Raw genomic sequence first — 24656 nt, forward strand, 5'->3', positions numbered from 1 at the left:
GAATAATAACTACAATAATCCTTGTGTATGCTTATGACAAAGGCACGAGGACCAGATCCATCGCTGTAAAGGAACATTGCGTCCAATGGGAGCTCAGCTCACGTGCTGTCATTTTGCTGAAATCTCTTGAAGAATCAATTCTCACTATGCCTGTTCCCCGCACCGGAGAACCTCTCATAATATCACTGCATGCTAACATACGATGCAAATAGACGGTGAAACCCTATGCTATGCCTCTTGTGGGAACGGTAGGTACTCAGCAAGGGGAAAAAAAAAACCAAACACTCCCAACCTCCCCAAAAAAACCTCCTAACCAAATTCCAGACAATATAGCTTTGTTTTCTTTTTCCAGTGCTCCAAAATGGATAGCCGAGAGGATCACTTTGGAACCCATCCCCATAAGTAGGTAGTAAAAAGATTCTCATTTGGCTTGGCAGGCACCTGTGGGGATATGCAAGTGATTACTTTGCAACCCATTGTGTGTACTTGCCACCGACAAAAATGTGGCAGTAAGTAGAGAATCTGTGCGGTAGTGAGTATCAGGTGTATTAGCTTGGAAGTAAAAAGACTGTGGGTGTTTATCACTATTACTGGGTGATGACAAGCCAAAAGGGGGTTTTGAAAGCCTCATCAGCAGCTGCTTCTCCTTCTCTCTGAGATGCTCTGCTGCAGTATTACTTTGGCACAGCAATGCTACCTGACAAAACTAGTGGCTCTGATTTTTAATAAACACCTGATGAGCTTAACAGTGCTAATAAACTGCAGAATCTATTTATTTGCCTGTCTGGTTTGTATATGTTTAGGATACAGTCTGCTCGTGTCTCCAAGAGAGGCTGGAAACTCTCTGTGAAAATGAAAACAGTCTCCCAGAGCATAACCTAACTACAGAAAATAGGTTGCTAACAAAAAAACTACAAATACTGTGGAACCACTATAAAGTCATAAAAGACATTACTTCAGTACTGTCTTATTTATGTTTTAAAAGGTTTGTAATCAGAATATCCCTCTCACCCTTTCTTCCTTTTGATATTCCTCACTAAAACCTGCATGTGAATGAGCGTCCTTAGGATCGCTTCCCTCTGGATGCTTTTGGTGCAGCGTGGACAGAAGAAAAGACTCGCACTTGTGCCATCTACAGGAAAAAGGTGATAGGAAAGGAAGGAAAGGAGCCAGAAAAATCCCATTTTTCCCTCCAAACCAATTTTAGTCAGCCCTTGGCTGATTTATACAAGAGTACAGAAAAGGCCTAGAGGCAAGACAGCTCATCTCTCTGTGACTGAAAACACACTCCCAACCCAAGTGGAGCTTGGGGAACTTGGGTGCAGGTTGCCCTTGGATTATTCTGCATGAGATTTTTTTCTTAAGCTTTCAATTTGAAGGCTCTTACTCATCCTTTTAGCTCATGCCACGATGAAGTCCCTTGCAGAGAACAGGACGCGGAGGTAGGCTGCTCGACATCCTATATTGTGCAATTTGATCTGGTAAATTGCCTTTCCTGCACTGGTGTTCTAAGGTGCACAGCTGGAGCCCATACACTAAATTTTGCCTCCCTGTGGAAATAGCCTGAGACAGCCCCAATAACACACTGCAAATGCAGCGCTGCTGCGAACTCACATTGGGAAAGTTAATACCCTTTCTATCCCACATGCAGATTTCTTCTTCTAGAAAAAATTAGAATGGGCAGGACACAAAAGAGGCGTGTGGTACAAGATCTATGGGGAGAACTGACACAAGGCCTTCAAAGGTAGTGAGAGAATAAGCGCCTTTGATTGCGTCCTGGGAACTAGGCTATGAAAGGACAGGGAGAGGTAGGTCATTTACCCTTTCCTACACCAGCAGCTTGGAAACGTACTGCAAAACACTGCATCCTTAAATATCTTAACCCAGAATTGTGTGTTGATTGTGCTTTTCAAAATGAGCCATAGGAAGGGACAGAAAGTGCCCAGGGACCACAGAGAAGTGAGCAAGGAAACACGTAGTATCAACCTCTCCGAAACAGCACACGGTAGCAAACACTGACCACCAAGCAACTAAAATATCTGTTTCACAGGGCAGACCAGAACTGCAGGGCTCGCTCTTCTTTTCTTGCAAGTTTAATTTTAAATACACTCGATATTTGAGAAAGTGGTGGGACCAGAATCACTGCAGCCTGGCACAAATCAGAATGCATCTTTCTGTCCATCACGACCTCATGGCTTCCTCAAAGGCATCCCACGAGCATCTTATTTTCACTGCCCTATCTCACATCCACAGCTGCAGTCGCCAACAACCTCTGAGCTGCTGTCCCTCTGTTATTTCCCTTCAACATTCTGCACCAAACCAGCCCCTGTCCCAAACTCTACCTCCACCACTCACTCCTCAGCCTTCCTCTCCTCCAGGCTAAGAGAGGCTGCATTGGGATGGCAAAACATTTCGCTGTGGTAATATTTACCCTGTGCGTTTGGAGCTGCCCTGCCTGCAAGCAAAATCCCCTTCCCAGGATTGGGAGCCTGCTGTCTTCAGGCAAACTTCAGCACCTCAGCCTAATCAAGAGTTTGTTCTCCCTGACAGCCTCTAATCACCATCTAGCCAGTGAACTGAGGGGAAGTTTTTATCCTTTCTGCTAGAATTCATTTTTATGACACCTACCGTAAGAGATTTAGAAAAATTAGGCATTAAAATGGTTTATAGAGGGTATTTTTATAATCCACTAAGCTGTTTTCCATTTTCACTGATATGACATCTCTCAGCTATAATTTATAAATGCCATCAGTTAACAGGCACAGAATCTTATCCTATGATTTCTCCTCTCATATGTTTTTCTCATTTAAACTTTCTGCTAAATCTTTGCTGTGCTGTTAAATCCATAGCGATTTGCCCATAGCTGGAGGAAGGGAAGAAAAAAAAAATAAAAAGTTTAAGTAGCTAATTAGTATCACTGGATTTGGGGTATCCTATCATGACAGAATATAGAGGAAGCACGTCCTCAATAAATATTTTGGGCATAAGGCTAATCCCCCCAACCAGCAACCTTATTACCCTCAGAAAACAAAGATTTATAGACTGTAAATGGCTTCTTTCCCACATAGGGATGACGAGGACATCATATCAGGTATATTGACTTTGCAGTGCATCCGATTGGCCCCGTAGTTGCTTCTGTTACTGATTACAACTCGGAAGGGAGTCACTCTGGAAAGCACAACTGCACATGCAAGGGTCCATCCTGGGGGAAAGGATTTATTTACAGCCCTCCCAGAATCTGCTTCACACTTTGATAGCACAAAATGCCTAACAATAATTATAATTCTTGCAGTAGTGAGACATTTTGGCCTTTTTTCTGCCAGATTCAGACTGAAAATCCCCAGGACTGACCACAATCACTGCTACTAAATCACAGAAGGAAAAAAAAAAACCAGAACATACATTTCTCTTCATTTACAATGTCTCCAGCATATCTACCTTGGGTCTGCTGGGAAACTGGTATTGGGTTGCACCCAGTCTTTTGCTTATGGAAGGTCCTGACTCAGGAGAATGAAACTCAAAGCAACTGATTTTCAGTTATTTTACTGCGGGCATGAAGAGCTCTTAACTCTTTCCAGGTCTTTCTGTTTCCAGTCACAACCAGTTAAACACTTCGTGAAGGAATTGCTTCCAAACTCTCTTCCTCATGTGGGATGGAGGGGAAATTTGAAAGACACAACAAAGGGAACAAGCCAGTTGCTCACTAGCTTTTCATCTAACAAAGACCCAATTCCACTGAGGTTTCAGCCTTGGCTTGGACAAGCAGAGGATCTACAGTCTTTAACCTTTTTTTTTTGCCCTTAAGCAAGTTTGTGTACAGAAGAAAGGCTTCGCTCAGTTGAGATTTATCAATAATCTTTCTTCAGGCCTTGAAAACCGATAAAAAAGAAATTAAGGGCACGTAGACTAAGCTGAAAACTTCAACCACCATGAGGCCACCTGGTGCTACACAAAAGTGAAATCAGGAGAAACCACCCTCTTCTATGCCGGGTTTATTATTTTAAATGCATCTCTGTGAATTTCTTCCCATTGTCAGCTTGCAGGGAGCTGGGGAGAAAGAGAGCTGGTTCAGTCCCTCCTCTTCCTAAGTGGCTTAGTCACGTCAGTATTCAGCTCGGCGCTATGCTTGTCCCATCTCTGGCAAGGCAGCAGGGATGCAAAGGGTGTCAGCCAAGCTGGCCGTGCGTACAGGCTGAAACCCAGTACCACATTTAGGGAGGAACATGAAGACTGAGACAAACAGGTGACTCATGCTTTTGTCACTTGGTAAGTCGAGATGAATGAGCCTACACTGCCAATATGAAGGATATTTTCCTGCTGTCATAACAGCAATGGGAGATTAGATGGCAAATCATTTGGACTGCGGTCACTCTGTATGGCCCTTTGACACTTCCACTTTGCCAGGCAACTCCATAGCTGTCCTGGTTTCGGCTAGGATAGAGTTAATCTTCTTCCCAGTAGCTGCTATGTATTGGATTTAGTAGGAGAATAATATTGATAACATTGTTTTAATTGTACCTGGGTAGTGTTTGTTTGGCTGGGATAGAGTTAATTTTCTTTCTAGCAGCTGCTGTTTCTTAGATTTAATATAAAAAGAATGTGGAAAACACACTGATTTTTTTCAGCTGCAGCTGAAACATCAAGGACTTTTTCAGATTCACATGTTTTGCGAGTGTACAGGTGTACAAGAAGCTGGGAGGGAGCACAGCCAAGCAGCCGACCCAAGCTGGCCAAAGGGATTTTGGATACTATATAATGTCATGCTCCGTATACAGATGGAAAATTGACCAGAGGCAGAGCTTGCTGATCTGCAATTGCTACTTGGGACAGGCTGCGCAATCGATTGTCAGGTCATGCAGTGGTAAGCATTGCACTGAATTGTATATCGCTTGTTTTGTATATTTCTTTACTTTTATTATTATTCTCATTCTTCCTTTGTTGTCAACCCATGAGTTTCACTTTACTTCCCGATCGTCCTCCTCATCTCAAGGGGTGGGGGAGCAAGATGATACTTAGCTACCAGCTGTGGCTAAATAACGACAGCGGCAAAGTCTGCTTGGGGGAAAATGTTCCTGAGGATCCTGCATGCAGAGGTAGAAGCTGTTCACCCACTCAAGCACCTACCATGGCCTTTACCCATATGCTGCCTGCACTTTCAGGAGAAGAGATATAGATTCCACATCACTTCCCAAATGTCATCGTATGCTGGTCACGTGCCAGAAAACATGGGAGAGCTCTGGGTACCAACCAGATGGCCATCCTCAACTTGCCAGGGATCTACGGACCCTCCGAAAGGTGAATTAAATTCATCAGGAAGATCAAGGACTGTAAACATGAGCCTAAGCAAAAAAACGAGGCTAATATGGGACCAGCCAGAAATGCAATGCTGTGTCCTCTCCTATAAGCAAGTGTTTTCTCTGCTTATTTATCAACCCTGGCAGTCACAGAAAGCACAAAAAAAGAAAAAAGACGGCAAAAAATAGCTACCAGGATGGGAGAGTACTGAAAAAATTCCTTAAGATGTAACTTCCTCCTAAAGTCACCCTTCAGCTACAGTCTCACGTACAAGAGAGAGAAGCTACTGACACAGCCAAGGTCTCAAAGGTACAAGTAGGTCATTTGAGGCTCAAAATCAAAGTCTCTGATAACATTAGAACATGTCTGAAAAGTGATTAGTCCTTGTCAAAAAGTGATTAGATTCTTTGCAGAAAAGCCTACATGGGCCAAAATATCGTGTGCTGCTCTTCGAGGACCTCAGACTCTGTCTTTTTTTCATGCTGGTGGCTTCATTAATTGCACTGCGCCATGGTTATAGCGATGGGACACAGGATCAGAGGAGGCACTTCGCTGCACGCTTTAGCTGCTTTCTGTGGATAGGGCTAAACTGCAACAAATGTTGGTTTAAAGAACATGTCAGAGCCTGCCTCTAACGCACTTGCCACAAACCTTCAGTTCCCATTTATCATCTGTCCCTGATTCTACAACTCGCCTAAAACTCAATTCTCTTTCGTTTGTAAGATTACCATTGCTGTCTTAGCGTATCCTCCTTGCACAGTTTTTTTCCTCTTACATCTTGAGAAAAAAATATCAGTAAAAAAAAGCCATTAGAGCTCCACAGTCATCTGGTCTTGGCAGGAGATCCCTTCAATAAACCAAAAAACGAGGTGTGAGATCAACGCAAGATCCCAAAACAAGATCTGTCCCTGGAAAATAAGGACCTGGGGAAGGGGATCAGCTCCCACACAAGGGAGTCCCACAGTACCATGCCAAATCAAGGCAGAGAGGAGGACCTAAATGCAGCAAATGAGGATCTGCACCCTCCACCACAGCACAGCCAGGCTGGAAGCACCCTACGCTGTCCTTTCTTCTTGCCCATCTAAAGTATAATAGAGCCAGAAATAGCCAGAGATGAGATAATCATCCCTGGGTCACCCATGCACAGGCAGGAAGAAAGTGGACTATGGGAACAATCCTAGTCTAGCTGCCATTGGAGCCCATTCTGCAGCAGACAGCATCACCACAGAACAGAAAAGAAGAAATGCACGCTTCCATGAAAAAAAAAAAATAATCATTGAGCTATAATTCTGCTTTTGGCTTGTTCTTTCATAAAAATAATGGTTTGGATAAAATAAAGATAAAATTCCATTATGCCTCTTTATGCTATGCTCAAAAGAGACCCACAGGGATGTTTAGCATCACTTAGAACACACTATACCACTTAGAACACACTATATCACTTTTGGTACTGACGTTCCTGGAAGAATCAGCAAATATTAAATGCCTTTAAACATCTGATTTTTGGTACTTACAGGTCTAAGCTCACAATTAGGACCACAAATATTTGGTAACGGCAGGGAAATATTTGGTATAACAGTGAAACACTGCTGTGAGAGCTTACTAAATTCATGACATGAGGGAGATGTAACAAGTAAGCAGCAGGAACCAGGACAGCCATAAGATGGTCACAACATCTCAAGCATGGGGCTCACTATGGTTACAGGTACAAGCATGAACAGAACAGCCAAGAGGAAAATGCTGCTGCAGGGAAGACAAGAATGAGCAAAAATCAGGGTGGAGCATAGCGTTGCTGGGCAAAAACTGCAGTAAAGGTAAAGACAGCTGTGATGGGATCACAGACTACAAATCCCCTTGAGCACCTTCGGATCAAGTGAACCTTCTTGATCTGCCATCCAGGAAACCAGTAGTGCAGAGCTAAGTATGTGCAGCCCCGTTTTCCCTTCACACTGAAGAGATATTTAAAAAGCACACCAAAATTAAGACAAATGCTGGCTTTGCTCAGAATAATTAATGAGTGCAAATTAAAGGAAGAAGCGTTAAACCGCATCAACCAACTAAACATGAAAAGTGAGAAAAATAGCTGCAGAGGGTCACAGAGCTCCATCACCTGGGGTCACTCCATCTCCAGTCCAATGCTGCTGCACACACCAGCACATCTTACCATCTCTCCTGCTGACTCTGACAGCAAACTCCCTTAAAGCATGTTGGAAGCCTGAGATTTCAAGCAGCCAGGCGATAACAGCAGCCAAAACCACCACTCTGAACTCATAGCCACTTCAAGGTACACGATTAACATGGACTTTCACCACCTCACTGCTCTATATAACAAATGAGGCTTGGATTTGGAGTGCCCACATCAAACCATTCAACATCTGCAGAGGAGAACCAATGAGACCCTCTCCTGGTGCACTGGGCATGACAGGGAAGAATCCTTTAGCAACACTACTTTGACTGCAGGTCTCTGGTCGCAGACACTTGTTTTGGGCTACAGTATAGCCCCACAGCTCCTTTCCCATGGTGTATCCCCACATTTTGGGGAAGCAAATGGGCCAGCATGGCCAAGAAAGCCATGCTGTGCTGAAACAGCGTGAAATCCAGGCCAGGCTGGATTGCTGGCGGGTGCCAATTGTTAGTGGGGTATCATGTGTGGCAGACAACCTGCCTGGAGTTGCAGATACAGGTTTCACAACGGGGTTGGAATACTTCTCAACTCTTCCTTCATCTGTATTTTTAGCACAGAGAGAGAAGCAAAGGCCTCTCCTTCCTCTTAAGGATTTTTTCAGAGTAGGGATGCTCTCAAACTTTTAAACTTTTCAGAGGAAAAAGTGCATCAGCTGCAGATCCCTTTCCCTGCCTGCCCTGGGCAGTGGTACACATAGCTCCAGCTAAAGTTGTGAAAAAGAAATCCCAGGGAGGAAGAGAAGGAAGAATATCCTAGGAAGGAGATTTCTTCTCAGAGCTGGACTCATTGCAGACCTCCAGGTGCCAAATCTTGAAGCAAATTCTTTCAATCTCACACAGCATCTTTAAGAAATGATAGATTACACTGGCTCACAGGAGACTGTCTGCTCCCTGATAATAAATGAGTTGTTAGCAGAGGTAGCAGAGTCCCAGATCCATTTGCGATCCAAAGGGCTTACAGCTGCTTCCCATTTTTGCAATGCCAAAACCACAGAACATGCGGAAAGGCAGCCTCCTGTGCCTGTCTGCTTGCTGCTCTCCCGTGGCTAAAGGGAGACTGTCAAGTGTGATTTCCTTTTGATGGAGCCTTTTTTTAATGCAAATTTTCTGTTGTTGAAAGCGAATAATTTTCTGCATTGGCTGCAGGCAAGAGTAGCCAGGAAAAATACTGCAAACCTCACCCCTGCACACTACCGGTCCGCAGCACCTCTTGCAGCTCTGGACAGGAACCATCCCATAGCACAAGCGCCCACAGTCTAACAGCAACACACTTCATTCCTCCAGCTGCACCTCTCGCACAGCTCAATTAATTCGGACAGCACTGAGACAAACACACCTTTGCCAAAAGCTCCCACAATGCCACCAGAAGATGCTATTGTACCTCAGCCAACTTGATCCCAATTCCCTCCACCTCTAGGCTCTACTACACAGCTCTGGATTTCACTGCACAACCTCAGGAGCCAAGAGGGATTGTTTTTTCATAATTTTGTTTTCACAGTTGTCCTGCTTGTGTTGCTGGTTTGGATTCACGCTTTTACTTTCCTTGCAGAGACAGGCTTGAAACCGGAAACCTGAATGCACATCGCTATCACACTCCTTTGAGTTTGCTGTCAAATGGCAATAGAGCTCAGGGCCAGAGCAGGGTGCGATTCAGAGCATCCCCAGGAATTTCAGGAGTGTTTTGATCCAGGGTTTTGGCTCGGCTCCTAAAGGTTGGTACTTTAGAAATTACTTTTTTTTTTTTCTGGTCAAACAGCTTCCCCACTCCCACCCCCTCCTTCAAAAAAGCTCACAAGATTGTTTGTTCCAGTGCCACACGGGGCTTAGCCATGTTCTTCCCATTCGAGCTAGTGGGGATTGCTCAGTCAAATCCCTGGGTGCTATTTTGAAAACGCTACAGTTAGCATCTGAAGGAATTCATCCCCTGATGATACCAACTCTACGATCCGCCGGAGCTTCCTCCTCGGGAAAAGCAATATCAGCCGGGAGTGTATTGATAGAAAGAGGGAAAAGGAGATCTGCTCAAAGTAAAAACAGCAAAAGCAAAGCTGGGAATCATTGTTAAAGCACTGCAAACACTGTTGCCAGCAGTTAGTCCACAACAAGTGAGAAATAGAAGAGGCCAAAAGGATGAGAGCACATCTCAGGATAACAGCATGCCCCTGCCCTTGAGAGGCCACTGCGGTACTCTACCGAAACACAGAAGGTGAACCTGAGAAGAGCAGTTTCCATGCCGTGAACATATGTTTTCTTCAATTCTTAGCAACACTTCAGAACAGCATAACTGCAAACTGCCTAGTCGCAATGCGATGCCTGCTTTTATCAAAGCCTTTAGAGGCTGCTTGAAGAAGTGTTGAAGAATTAGCAGAAGAATACAGCTGCAGACACTTTGGGGCAGGATCCATCTCACCTGTGTCTGAAGGTCTCACAGTAAGCTAAGTTGGTCACCTTGGTTTCCTGTACAGACAAAGGAGATAAGCAGACACCTCTGAAGGCCAATTCCATCCTAAGATGGTTGTCTGAAAGAGTTCAAAAGGATTTCTCACTGGAGGACTCTGCTGATTACAGAAATAACTCCGATGAATAGCTTAGATGAGGGCAACTAATCCTTAGCCAGAAAAAGTCAGAGGGGACAAATTCCCTTCTTTGTGCTTTGAGGACTTAGCACCTGCTGCTTAAGGACACTGCTAAGGCATATATGCAGCGATGTGGCATGGGTATCCTTGGGTCAAGATTGGGTTTGTTTCTTTGTCCCTCCACAGACATCTGGCAAAGCAGAACTGACCTAACAAGCGCACAGTTCTGTTGCTTTACCCAGCACTTTGCAGAGGAAGGAAAAGTTTAATTAGGAGGCAATACATCCAGCATTTATACAGAGGGCACATGTTAGGACTTCACATGAGAACAAGCTTTGATGGGCTAAGGCTTCTCAAGAAGAGAAGAGGTTTGGGAATGGTCTCTTAACTGACAACTGCTTTCTGAGATGCTGTGTGTTCACTTTCCCAATGCAGGGTGACTGTTAAGGCTCACTAAAGCTGTGATGATGCTTGAATAAGTTTTCTCTTTGACAGAGCAAGTCTGTACCCCAAACTAGTGCTAGTTACTTCAAAAGAAGAGGTGATATGGGTTTTTTAGAGAAGGACTCATCTCTGAAGCCGGGCTGGGAGCATCCTCTGAGAGCAGGGCTGGAAATGCAGGAGCTATCTCACCTCCTGCCTGGGAGCTGCATGGTGAACTCACTGTCCCCTAATTATTAGCACACAGACATGGGCTTGTCCGGAAATAGCAAACCCTGTTCTTTAGTATGTGGGTGACTGTGAATGAGTGTCCTCCTACCCTGGTATTATGTGGGGTGCTGTGGGTTCAGGAGAGGTGCTGATATCTGTTCCCTCTGAGGTCTCTGCTGAGTCTGGCTCACAAGGCTTCTAAGGTGGAGAATGTCATGATATAGATGACTCAATGTTAGAAATCTGCCTGAGTTCATCCACACATTTCTCTCAGGTTCCCAAACAAGCGATGACTCTTAAATGCCTGTCAGCCTAGGCTAATCCAGGCCCCAGCCGGCAGTGAGGCTCTGCTCTCCCCAGAGCCTCTCCCTTTGCTGTCCCACAGGAGAGGAGCATGGGGACTCGCAGATTACCACCCCAAAGCTGCATGCAGTGGGTTTTGGCTGGCACAGCCATAATGAGCCAAGCAGGAAAGTCCCCAGAACGAGGAGAGGCCGGAAGACTGAAATAATTCCGATTAAAACCCATGAAACTCGTTCAGCTCTGCCTTTTCTTGGGATGGACTAGAGACAGCTGCTGTTCCCAACTGTTTTTCTGGGACAGTGAACTGGAAATGGCATCACGGCGCAGGCTGTGCCGCAGCTAGCTTCCCCGTCCTTGCCTGCAACAGCAGTGTCCCCTCAGCCCCTTCCCCCACCGCAGCCGTATGCGATTTGGCTTTCTATTACTTCTTTTGGTAGTTCATTAAAGACATTAATCACCTTCTGCACAAAGACATATCTCCTGAACTCCCTGCAGGCCAAGCCTCTTTCTCAGCTGCAGCTCCACTGGCTGCTTCCTCCCTCTGCAGACACAGTGCTGGGGGCGCAGAGCTGCCCCACTTCTCCATCAATCTGGGTCCCTGCTAGATACCAATTGAGTGGTGATCCCTAAGCGTCCCTGGCATGCGCTCCAACGAGAGCCTCCTTTCCAGCTTACCTTCACTGCACTACTGTCTACGTCTATTGCATTTATTGTCTACCTTTCCCCTGGCCAAACAGTCTCATCCCAGAATAAACAGAGGGCCGCTCACTCATAAGTGCATCATGCAATTATGATTGCAACGCTGACGGAGGGGAAAGCCCAGTGGCATGTTGGGATTTGTTGCAGCAAGAGCAAGAAGGCTGCAGGCTGTGTTAAACATGCTGGCAATTTGCAATAACCACCCTAGGCAGGGAATTCCCTGCCCTAAGCACTGCGGTTTGTTTCTGTGGCAATTGCAGCAAGGAAGAGCGAGGCCAGGAGCGGGCTGAGCTACAGTGCTGGCCAGATGGGAGACACTAGCAGGCTCCCGCTCATATCCAGGCAGGAGCTAGAGCCCTCAGAAAACAAAACCTTCCCTGGCTTAGCTAAGGGCTGGAAAGAGAGATGAGGCAAAACTCCAGCTACGACATGTCCACAGTCCCTCTGGAGCCGCTGCCTGTCCACTTTCCCACACTGGGTCTCCAAGTGCTACTCCTGATCCAGTGCTTCTCTATCTTCCATCCCTGTGTGCTCTCTCTCGGACTTCACTCACTCATTCTCTCCCCACAAGCGCCCATGCTTGCTCGCAATTTTTTTTTGCTCCCACCTGCCAGAATAGCAGCTCTATTCTCTTTCTCACAGACGGAGCTGAATGGGGCGTGGGTGCTGCACGGAAGGAAAGCTAACATGGGTCGGGGCACTCAGGGGATATCAGCAGGCCAGTTCGAGGAAAACCACTTCTGAATCGGTGTGGTCACTGGTGTCTTTTGCTCGCTGAAGCTCACTGCTAACAAAAATCAAAGTGTTGGGTGAGTGGGAAGATGAGAAATAGCCCTCCTCTTCAATCGAAATCCTTCCATGCTGCATCCAGATCAGCCCACAGCAGCTTCTGTATCTCTCTTCTGACCCTCACAACCTTTCATCTCCCTCCCACTTCATCACCATCAGCATAGTTACAGGAGACCCTCCTTATTAAATCAAAGCCAAGACTCTTCTAGCATAGAAGTACGCAGACACACATGCTATATCCACACGAGAATCCTGCCATCAGTTGTATGTTGCATCTCAATCTTAGGCACCAGTTGTTTACTTTTGCACTCCTCCACTCTGTCAAAAACAAATAAAATCAAAGAACAAAAAGACCCTCTTGAAAAAGCCAAGATATAGAAATTTGTAGCTGTTACTCGCCTCTTCATTGTCTCTCACTGTTAATTCCTCAAGGGATCAATCAGTCCTGTGATGCATGAGCACGTCTCTGCCTGAACCGCAACCCTGGGTGAGGGTTGGCAAAGGTGTGGTTTGCAGAGAATAGGGCAAATAAAGAATAATAAATATATAAATATATATTTATATATTTTATATAAAAATAACATTGCTGGGGAGTATTTTTGTTCTTTTGTGCTGCAGTGTGATTTTTTTTTTTTTTTTAAAGAATGCCTGAGAAGGAACAAGTGGGTCTGGCTGCTAAAGGGTAGCGTGAGAAAATCAAGTAGAGACTCATTACTGTGTAAGCTAATGAGTGATCAAGTTCACCAGGTGAGGAAGGAATACTTTCTGCATGTTATTATTCTAATAATGTGGTATTATTTTGAAACGTGGGTTTTGCCAGGATGACTATGAATTACTAATGGCTCAGTTCAGCCCTTCCTCATCCTGCCTAATACCTGACTTCCTCAGGACTCCATGTAACCTGCCAAAAGGACATTCCACACTCTACCAGATGGCATTTCACTAGGAAAAATGTTACTTTGTGTCAGTTCTACACAACTGAAGACAGAAGAAAAAAAACCCTCATCTCTCTTTAAAGAAATGCAGTTGAAATAAATGCATCTTTGTCTTCAGACTTGTGTCATTACCGCACCCCGGAGAATTTGGATCTGCAGAATATTAAAGTCTCCTTGACTTATTGCCTCTTTAAGGAGCATGTTGATTTTGTGATCGCTCTGAGCTCCACGTGTTACTGAAGCTAATCGGGACTGATTCCATTTCTACTTGCAGAGAGCTGTTGCCTTTGGGGCCCTAACCCTATTAATGGAAATGTAAACGTATATATCTAAAATTCCCAACAGAGTTTTGGAAAGGAACAGCACGCTTCCCCACGCTGCCTTTCTTGCAGCCACATGAAGATTTCCACTCTCACCTTGCTAATACTGCAAAGAGTATTTCTGGCTTAGTAGGATCTCTATCACATGAAAAAAGCTTTATTTTTAGAGAAGAAAGGATAAGCTATGAGTGAAAATTGTGACTGTCGCACAATGGACAGTTCTGGCCTCTGTTGCTCACTGTTTCTCAAATCCCTTCTCTGCCTGCTGCAGAGCCCAAATTTCACTTCTTCCCTTTCTTTTCTGCTCATCGCCAATGAGTATTTGGCATCCTTTCCAGATAAGCATATAGATTTGCAGGTTTGAAATTCCCTTTATTACTTCTCTCATTTTTCCTAATTGTGTCACACCAATTTTCTCCCCAGGCACTGCTCCCACAGCCCAGGATCCAAAACGAAACATAAAAATAGTCATGTGAAGAATAAGCGCCCCCATGCCCTAGGGAGAGAAACGGTTGCACAAGAGTAGGGGAAACCCATTCCTGATGCCTGACGTGAGCTGCCAGCCTCTCAGCAGGGCTGCCTTCGCCAAATGACAGTGGAGCTCCATAAGTGTCCCTGTTGATGATATTGGCCCATGTTCACCCAAGGCTTTCCGTGCCCAGATCTATGAAGGCAGACAGACAACCTGCCCTGTCTTGGCAGCCAAAACTGAGGAAATGGCTCGGCACTCATGTTTTAAATGCTTTTCATTCTTGGGGAAAGCGTATGAGAGAAGCTCCCACCTTCTTCAGCAGCGGCTGTGACTGCCGAGTACCCAGCACCCATCCCAGATCCCCTGCAGAGACCTTGGACACCGGAGGCTGATGTCATCCCTAGGACCTGCTACCTCCTGTTTGGCAGGATTCACCTATCAGCACCTTCCTCAGGGCTGGATGTGACTCTGTAAGGTACTGGCATCTCACTAAACACGCACTTACAGGAAAGCCACAGCCCATCCCTGCCAGAAATTGAGCATCCTTAACCTCAATTTGAGCTAATGTGTACCGGTGCTCTGTGATTCATCTGCCTGCATCACATCTTCTCCTATTACACAAATCTAAGGAGATATATTTCCTTGTAGTACCTATGTTGTATTAATCAGACTACATCCGATCATTAAATCCATGTTTCTGTTGGCTTAACTCACATTAAATCATCATAGCTAGCATGCTGAGTTCTGCAGGGAAAGAAAAATCCCAAAGCATTTACATGAGATTTCTGACACGGCAAAAATAAAAACAAGTCTACGAACACCACAACAATTATATACTATTACAGGGCTGGGCTTATTTAGACTGTGGAAGTTTAATTATAAAAATTGCATTTTAATTGATTGCTGCTGGAATAATTACAGCAACACCTTTCCAAGAAATGGCGACCATCGTATGTTTGTCAACAAAGAAGCTTCCTTTAAATTCAACGTGCAATAATCGTTTAATTACGCCAAATTTAGATCCTCGTTTGAGAATATTCAAATGTTTGCCTATTCCTTCCTGTCTCTGAGAGGTAATTTAAGAGATAAAAAGCAATCTCCAGAAATGCTCTATCTATATACATAAGTATCCAAGAAAAAGAAAAAGAAATACTTCATTTCATAGCTAATCTGAATCTAAGCTTGCAGCTATTGATAAGAACATAAGCACAGAGTGAGTGATTGCTACAAATCCCTCTGATTGGTGCTGGGAAGCCTTCATAAAATATGAACAGACTCCATGCTACGTGTTCATTTTCTAATACGCAGAACAGATTCAACTGTTGATATTCTAGCAGCACCCACAGCCTGTACTCAGTATGGACCCCATAGTAACTGTAGCTGTGCATACATGGAAAGAGAGGGATAAATAATTCATTGTTTTTCAGCCTCTTTATAAGATTTTTTCCAGCTGCAAAATCCTGCTGCTGTCCTGTGCAGGCCTCTGTTTCAGGTGCGAAGCTCCTACATGCAAACGCTGATGATCTTTGCATCAGCAAAGATACAGGATTCAGGGCTGAACATAATTTATTTTTAGTCACCGGTCATCCCTGCAAAGTAGCCCAAGTTTTGCAGGGATAGAGTTACCAAGCTAGTGACTCACTTTCTGTGAGGACCGCTCAACGAGACACGTCCCCCAGGTGACTGCTGGGGAAGTCTGTCGCTGAGCCATCGTCTTCCCTGGGCAGTGAGAACAACCACCACCATCTGCTGAGGCTACTGGGGCTCACCTGGGGACCAGCCAGAAGCTGAAAGCAGGAGCCTCTGCACCACAAATTAAATAAAGCTATGGACCTGTGGCTGAAACAACTTGTATTCCTCAAGGAGCTGGGCTGTGCACAGGATGGAGATGTGCATTACGTGTCAACAAATGAAGGCCGAGACAAAGAATAAGAGAAAACTATGCCCAGCACTGGTTGTCTCAAGTAAGCAACCTCCCATTAGGACATGGTGTTCATGTCCACCACCAGCCTCCCAAGGACAGGAGTTTGCAGCTCTCTCCTTAAGCTCCAGACCTCCTGTGTCCTTGCATGTGGCACAGAGCGTCCCTCTTCCCCTACCTCTCAGCTCAGACCTGCAGCATCAACCCTGCCATGTTAGGACTGCTCCTGAGCGCAGTTAGTCACGGCAAAACCCAGCAAGGCAGAGTTTGCTAGCAACTGTGTTGAGCTGTAAAGCTCTTTCACAAACACGGCTGAAGACAGAACCTGTGAACATATCTTTAAAGCCGATCAGAAGAGGTTTGATCTGCTACGTCACTAGGTAAATCTTTCAGCTACAGCACACCATCATTTTACCCTTTAGAGTCACCTGGCACTATTACGTACTTCTACTGACAGAAGGACTCTAAATTCACCTTCCCCCTAAACAATTGCTTCTGACTTTGAAGAAATGGCACAAGAATATAAAGTCTCCTAATCTTTAGTTAAGAACGTCCCAAACGGCAGGTGTGTATTTTTTTTGCCGGTAAGCCACACCACACACCCAGCTGCAAACACAGAGCCTGTCATTGTCTTCTTGGGGGATGGAAGGAGTTCAGGAAGCTATTTCCTTTATTGAAATGTGCCCATGTTCCAGTCATGCAACAATATTATCATCAACCACGCACACAAAATATGAGGTTACTGCACATTGTATCTACTACCTATTGTTTCTTTCTTAATAACTATGGTTTGCTTAGAATTGTAATCTACTGACATGTTACGCGCAGGGACCACAGAACCCATAGACAGCTGCTGCCCCACACAGAGGTATTCACAATCACTGCATAATGACAAAAAGTCCCCAACTGGAAGCATCAGAAATGTGAAAGGTATTGCTGTCACAGTGACAGCCGAGCAACAACAGCAGCCTCTTGATATTTTACAGATTTATCACTCTCATGAGTATTATTTTTACCAATATATGATCATCACTAGCACATCATTAACGGCTCCCTATCCCTGTCACCTGTACACAAACGAGTGTACCTCATACTGCAAATTCACCCACTGTCACACCAAAGCTTGCTCATCCTAACTCTGAAGCAGATATATGTCAGGCAGAGGTAGACTGTGTCACAGTTGATGCTAAGACACATTTTGCATATGATCTCCTTAGACAGGGTGCTGTCATTTTGCTGCAGTTCATTCTGCCACTTCATCATCGCCCTGCAAGCTGCCCAACAAGTTTTTTACTTCTGCCGTCACCACTGATTCTTAATATATATTCCATATTTTGAATGATGCTGCTTCAGGCACTTGCCATAAGGACTACATTTAGCACACGAGGCCGGATCCTAGCATAAGGCAGGACTTGCCATAAGGCTGGGACCTACTAATCTTCCTCAGATGTCCTATCAGAGACCTTGATAGGGGCAGCACCAGGCTTACAGGGTCCAAACACCCTTGGACTTAACCATCAAAGAACCAGGTAACGCCGATGACAAGGAAATGCTGTGTTCTCTATCTCCATGGGAACAAAAGCTGGTACTTTTAACTGGTAGTGTGGCCAGTCTTTTCTCAGAAGATAAGGACCACTGCGTGGGCAGAGTTTTTATTCTCTGTAAATAAACAGATCTTTCTGCTGATATCTAGTCTTGGCAACCAGGAAAGGAATTTGCTGGAAGATGAGGAAGAAGATAATTCCAGGCAAAAGTTTTACTTCAGCCCCAGAGTACTAAAACCAGGTCTTCCAACAGCCTGGGTTTTTTTTGGGGTTGGTTTTTTTTTCCCCTCCTAGGGTACATGGAATAACACCTTCCTTTGTGCTTACAAAACAAATGCTGCCTTCCATAGTCTGGAAGAACTTAGGAAGTTTTTAATTATAAGAAAAGAAAAATGAGGACAAGTGAAGTTGGACTGTGCAGAGTGCTCTGCTGGTCTGATCTAGGACAATGTGCCCTACATAGAGCTCAAATATAACATCCTTTGGGAGGCTGTCTTGCTTCCATTCAGCTTTTGTGAGACCACCCCCGTCCCTGTTGTACTAATGACAGATTCCTGAAGCATAACTAGTATCATGGTCCTGCTATCAATGTTAATACTGAAAACAAAATCATTAGTGGCAGGCGTAGAAGGGAAGGGAAAACTATGCGCAGATGGAGGATTTATTCTAGGGATATTCCTGCAGTTTCTGCTTTCTTCTTGCTATCAGCACTGAAATAGCTCATCCCCCAACCACAGACAGCAACTCTACCCCAGGTGGGTGATGCTTTCCCTTGATAGATACATGGTCTGACTTTTTTCTTCTATTTGTCTAGTTTTCCTGCCAAGGAAGTGTCATTGGCCTGACCTGAAATAGTTGCTCTTCCTTGATGGAAACCTTGTAGCTGGCAAACAGAGGAAAACAGAAAATCTTTAGATGTGTCATTAGACACTCCAGTGAAAATGTAGCCAAATTATTACTTCTCTCTCCTATGTCACACTGGTCAGGAAATTCTGGAAATCTTGCACTTGCAAACCCTCGAATGGAAAATAAATCACAACTATTCTCTTTTTTTTATTTTTCTCTACAAAGAGCCTTATTAATTCTCCTCCTGTACATTCCTGGTTCTTTTTGCAGGAAAGCATTTTTCCCTTCAGTGTATTTCTTAGCAGAGAGAACAGTTTGTGTCCACCTCTATCTCGCTCCCCACATGATTAAGCTGCAGAGAGGATGTTTCGGTGAATCAGAAAGATACTATGGACGTGAGTCAACAACAATCCAACAGGCTCTAAAAAGGAAAGGGTTCCTCCAGTCCCTCCTCACAGTCCTTACACACACAGAGGCTCAGAGTGTGAAAGCAGTGTCTGACACCAGGCCAAACCAAGACATTCGTTGTGCATCGCGCCCCAGCAGCACAAGCCCCTGGTTCACAGACCCGCAACACTCACTCCAAGGGAAGCAAAGGCTGCAACAGCCCTTATTGCAACCAGAAGGCTGTGTTATGGTTTTTCTCTTCCTCTGGTTCCCTCCTGGTCTTATTTGTTGCTCTAATCTTGGCATTACCTGGCAAACCAGTTTTTTTTCTTTTCACGACTATGTCATATAGCAAGAACAGTATAACTAACGTGCTGAGCTTTAGCAGGATAAGATACACTGTAGTATAGACTCTGCATTCCAAATTCAGCCTTTAGTACATGATTTTAGAGCAAATGATTTTACTGCTACTTGAAACTAGAACTCTCTTACCACTCTGTCATTATTAGGCATGACTCTTATTGTGGATCTGAACTCCACTTGCACCAAACTGCTGTTTTCTGCTATATGTTTCTTTAATTACAAGGACAGACGGCTGAACTAGGGCTGGAGAAGAAGTTGTTCACACTAAACAGAGACTTCTGTGCACACCATGGGGAGAAAGGGGTGTCTTTGTTGTATATCACAGCTATAGGAAATATGAGCTGAAATCTCAACACAGAGTTGGGCAGAGGTTAGAGAAACAAGAGAAAATTAATTGCTGGGGGGTTTATACCACTTTGGAAGCAATAGAATCGAAAATGCAAGGCATAGTGAATAACTGCAGCACTACCTCACCTCTATGTTTTAGCACAAACCAAGATGATTCAGAAATCCTTTGCCCACGTGTTTGGGGTCATCTTACACAGACCCTAAAGGAGTCACGTATTTGAAGTAAGGTATGTCGTATTTCAGACAAAAAAAAACTCAGTCAGGAATAAAGAAACCAAAGTAAGAGAGCACATGGCAAATGCCACTACTTACAGGTGTATGTCATTTCAAAGCTGTCGCTAATGTTCACAATGTCGATCTGGGGAAGGAGCTTAGGGGGTTCCGTGAGCTGAGACAACGCAAACCTAAAAGCCGCATGTTCCTGGGACTGCTGATTAGGAAATAACCCCCCTGAGGAGAAAAACAGAAGAAGGAGAAAGATCTTAAGCAGACCAATTTTAGCAACCTCTTCAGTCCAAAATATTCCTGTGGGCAGAGGCTACAGCTCCCCAGCCCAGGGAGTCCTTCCATACTCCAAAAACCTCCAGCACACAACACCCAGTGGGTTTGCCCCCGCTGCAGACAGGCTAGGAGCAGAAAACCTCAACAACCTGCGCGTTATGCAATGTCCGGATCATATATAGGAGCCCTGATGGACCCCTAGACCCAGCAGCCTGTGGGGTTGGAATAAACAATGGGGTTTGGCTCAACCTCCTCACTCTTCGTAACTTTAAGGAAGAGAAATGGAAGCACTGCCAATGTTACTTTTATAAAGGAGGAATGAAAGTCTTTCTTCCTCCTCCTCTCACTTATAATTAGACTCAGTTTAAATCCCACTGACTAAGAGGAGGTGTTTGTTCCAGAATGGGTACAAGGGTTCCACAACACAATGGGACACCAGAGTATGAGGCAGACCAGCTGAGCGTGGCCTGATAGATGCAGCGCCGGGTGGATTGGATGGGGCTGCAAGAGCCAGAGCTATGTGGGACCCATGGCCAAACAACTGCTGCTACTGGAAGCCTGCTGCATGGAAAAAATTTAAATTTAAGAGGTGACAGTGGCCAAATGCAAAGAAGGCAGGAAACCAAAAGCCTGATTCTCAAAGGGATCGCTCAGACCAGAAGTACTGACAAGCCCAGAACCACACGATTATATAAATAGGACAGGAACTGGGATGAGGCTGGACCCAGGCTCAGAGCCTTTCTCCACCTATGGACCTGGAACACAGTGATGCGACAACCCAGCCCAAAGAAAAGTTTCCTGCTGCTCCTGCAGGAAACTTGGCTTGCAGCATATACCTTCACATCCTTCAGAAAGATGCTATTAAATCAGACTGTCATTTAATCCCTATGCATTTAAAGAGAGCATTGTTACTGGCATTTTGCAAGTGGGGAAACAAAGCGCTTAGCAACAAGGTAGGGTTAAAATAAAGAGGAAGAAAGTATTGTTGCCCACAGCCCAGGGCAGATGGTTTGGGCATCATTGCGCAAGGACCTGTTATCAATGGCATTTTGCACATGTTCAGTACAGAGGGCATCTCCTTGTTGTGCATGAATATTCCTTCCTCTGTTTCTCCCACCCCCCCAGCCTAATCATGGGTGTCAGAGGAGTAAAATGTTAGTAATCGAGTTATTATACGTGTTTGTTGAAAAGGAAAAATATCTGGGGTGTTGCACAAATTTGGGTTAAAGGGGACGCAGGAAGGGAGGGAGACAGGGATGCAGCATCAACAGCAATAAAAGCACCGATTATGCAGCTCAGGAGTTGCCTGAACTTGGTGGATTAGCAATTGATTGGCATTGTAAAGCGAAGGGAGGCGGGAACGAAAAACGGCATACAAGGGATGACAATTTGGGGCTAGGTTACAAACCATCACCAATAAAGATCAACGGGAGAGTAATAATAAACCTGGGAAGGGAGGGAAGGCAGGAGAGTAGTACTGAGAAGTTACAGGAAGGGAAAGAAGAATCAAACAGGCACTGCTGGTGCGCAGGGAAAGCGAGTAGCATGAAATGAAAAGAGGCTTCAATGCAAAATCTTCCTCCAATAGCTCTGCCCTTATTCTTTAGCAACAACAACAGAGCGCTCCTGTTTGTTACCTCTTGTCCCAGTTACCTACAGATGAGAGCATCCTCACAAAAATGTATAATGCAACCGCTGATTTTGCAAATGCAGCAACGCACAATGGCAGCTCAGGCATCTCTCAGAGCAAAAAAAAAAACCAGATATTTTCTCGTGCTTCCTCCATTTCAGAGGCACTCTTCTCCCCTGTGTTGGTGTGTGTATGTGCTGGCATTTATTCCCGATCTTCCCCCTCCCCCAAAGCCAAATTGATACATCCCTGCTCTGGCAAAGCTGGAACCAACACACAAATCCATCCCTCGCCGTTCACCCCTCGCGCTCTCACATACACGCATACACATTTTGCCTTTCCATGCAAATGAATGGGTTAGTTTCCCCCCACGACCCCCCCCCTCCATCCCTACCCACTTGCCGGGGAACATCACCCCCCAACGGCCCCGAGCTCTGCACTCACCTATCTGGATGTTGTTGGGGAAATTAGCCCCTAACACCGCCCCTAGGAAACTGGTGCAGAAGAAGGCAAAAATGTGCTGCATATTCCCTTTTGCATTGGCGAAAAAGAAGCCCAGTTCCAAGCATAGATTTGATTTTTCCCCCGCTCTGCTCTCTTTAGCCGCCTCTCTCGCCTCCCCTCCGCTGCGCCTTCAGGACTGCGCGTCTCCCTCGCTCGGAATCCAGCGCCGAGACTGCTGCTTAACACCGCCTGGCAGCAGGATTAACTGAGCCCCGTGAGAAAGAAAGAGAGCCCGCTCCTCATCCACATCCCTCCCCCGCCGCACACGACACACACACGCACACACCGAGCGCTTCCACCCAGCTCAATCCCCTTCTCCCGGTTCGAGCTCAACAGCTGGGCAAGCGCATCCCCCCTTCTCCTTCCAGCGGCTCCTCCCGGGGGTCCCCAGCCGGGGGTCCTGGCTGCTGCCTCTAATGCCCACCTACCCCTCAATTCCCGGCTTTCCCCCTCAACTTCTCTTGGCAGGAGCTAGAGAGAACCTGCAAATCAGTAGGTGGCAAACTCCTCTAGAGAAAGGGCTTAAACTCCTCTGCTTCTGATCCACCACTTCCCAACCTGGGCTCTCACCTTTATGTCCAGGAGTTGAACAGACCAGCCTCTACAGCCCAGCTCATTAGGACAACAGAGGGTCGTATCCAGCAAACTGCCTTGGGAGGAAGGATTTCTGAGCAACAGATAACACAGAATCTGAAGGATGAAAAAGTGAACCCCCCCCACCAGCACCTTTCTTGTTGATTATTCCTGCCCGCCGTTAACCTATGGGGAATTTCACCCTTGTGCTTGATGTGGAGGAACCTGTGTTCACCAGCACCATCAGATATGGCAGCTTCTGAGATCAGTGGGCTATTTTAGCTCAGATCATTATTGGAGCTGTTGTATAGCAGTTTTAGTTAGGTTAGAGCTTGTTTGACCATCAGCAGCTTTGCCCAAAATGGAAAAGGGGGGGAGAGCCAAAGAAGTAAAAATGATAAAAAACGTCTCCTAGGCACAACTTGGGATTTAGAAATATGTGAGGAAGAACTGCTGTGTACGCAGAGCCGTAGCCATCTCTGAAAGGAGAGAAAAATCACAAAGTCCCAAACCAAACCTGAGGCCTCTTCTGCCTCAACACCCATGTCCACGCACAGAGGTTCTACCCTTACCATTTGCAAAGGGACAGCAGGAGAAAAGAAACAGGAAGAAAAAAGGATGTATGGGCAGAGTTAGAAATAAGACTCAGATGCCCCCTGTCCTGATTTGGTGTAGGGTGCCTTACCCTGATCCCTGCTTCCCACCTCCAGAAGCACGTGGTTAAATTGGGAGAGCATCAAAGAGTGGTTGGAATTACTCCTGCATAAGGAACACTTGGACGGATGAGAACTCCGCAGAGTGAGATGCAACGAAAACCTACAAAATCTGCAGTAGCACTGAGACAGTCCTTGTTGGCCACAGGGCCCAGATGCGACATAAATTGATGGTACAGGCACAACACTACTCTCTATATCCTCAAGAAACAGTTTTACCAACAGAATAGTCTTGAAAGCAGAGGTAATAACATCTTTTTATTGGCAGGTCCTCTGCTTCCTCTGAAAGAGATCTCCTTCAGTTTTGTTTCCCCATATAGCCCTTCCTGCCAGTGGCGACAGAGTCCTTGGGTAGAGGCAACATCATATGCAGTCGTGCATTCCACAGCCAAAAGCGACAATGACTGAAAAATTCTCTCTCACACGGCTGTGGGCACAGGCTCTGAATAAATGAGAATGGACCGTGACCCTTGCTCAGGCCTTCGTTTCATCTCTGCAAATAAGAGGCTGGGATCTTTAACCTCTTCCTGAGCAGTTTTATGGATTTCACTGTGACTTGGGGGATGACAAAATGCCTAAACACACGATAAATGACAGCATATGGTCTCAGCACCACCCTCTAAATACCTGGCTTCAGAAGAAGTTGCACTGATGGCACTTTGTGACTTGTTATGAGGACAATATGCGCAGTTACACTGCAAAATACAGAGCCCAGAAGTCTTGCATCTTCCTTATAGTAAGCAATATAACATACTTCCAGCATGGATTCTTTTTCACCCCAAAGCCACCCTCGACTAGGGCAATGACTCTTGGTGTCAGAAACTGCAGGTTCATCAAAGCACTTGTTTGGGCACTCAGGAGTCAGGTTCAGGAGGCTAAAGGATGCTCTTTACTCACTGCCTGTGTGACAGGCATCTTAGAGCCATATTCAAGCACATCTGCCATCCATAGGTAGAACCTTCATCAGAATTCCATCTTTCACCTTGTATAATTTAAGCAATACTGATTTGAGGCTAAAATAACCTGCTCGTAGGTTTTATGGGCTCTTGCTTTCCACCCAGAATTTAATAGAAACAGTTGCCTTTATAACCTGAAGAAAGGC

At 45.4% G+C, this 24656-nt stretch overlaps 1 protein-coding gene across 2 annotated transcripts in view; it reads right to left on the reverse strand.

Moving 5' to 3' along the window:
* The window catches only part of GRIA1 (glutamate ionotropic receptor AMPA type subunit 1), a 128904-nt gene extending 106389 nt beyond the window's left edge, over nt 1-22515 (reverse strand). The window contains exons 1-2 of one of the 2 annotated variants that reach the window (XM_009561430.2): nt 22209-22515; nt 19946-20083 (exon numbers count right to left, since the gene is read on the reverse strand). In XM_009561430.2, coding sequence (XP_009559725.2) covers nt 19946-20083; nt 22209-22290 — 220 coding nt within the window. In that variant the 5' untranslated portion in view covers nt 22291-22515. The remainder of the gene's footprint in view (nt 1-19945; nt 20084-22208) is intronic. The other variant, XM_009561422.2, reaches the window with a different exon arrangement.
* Between the last annotated feature and the right edge of the window lie 2141 nt (nt 22516-24656).

Source organism: Cuculus canorus, chromosome 14 (genome assembly GCF_017976375.1).
Source record: "Cuculus canorus isolate bCucCan1 chromosome 14, bCucCan1.pri, whole genome shotgun sequence".
Taxonomy (NCBI): Eukaryota; Metazoa; Chordata; class Aves; order Cuculiformes; family Cuculidae; genus Cuculus; species Cuculus canorus.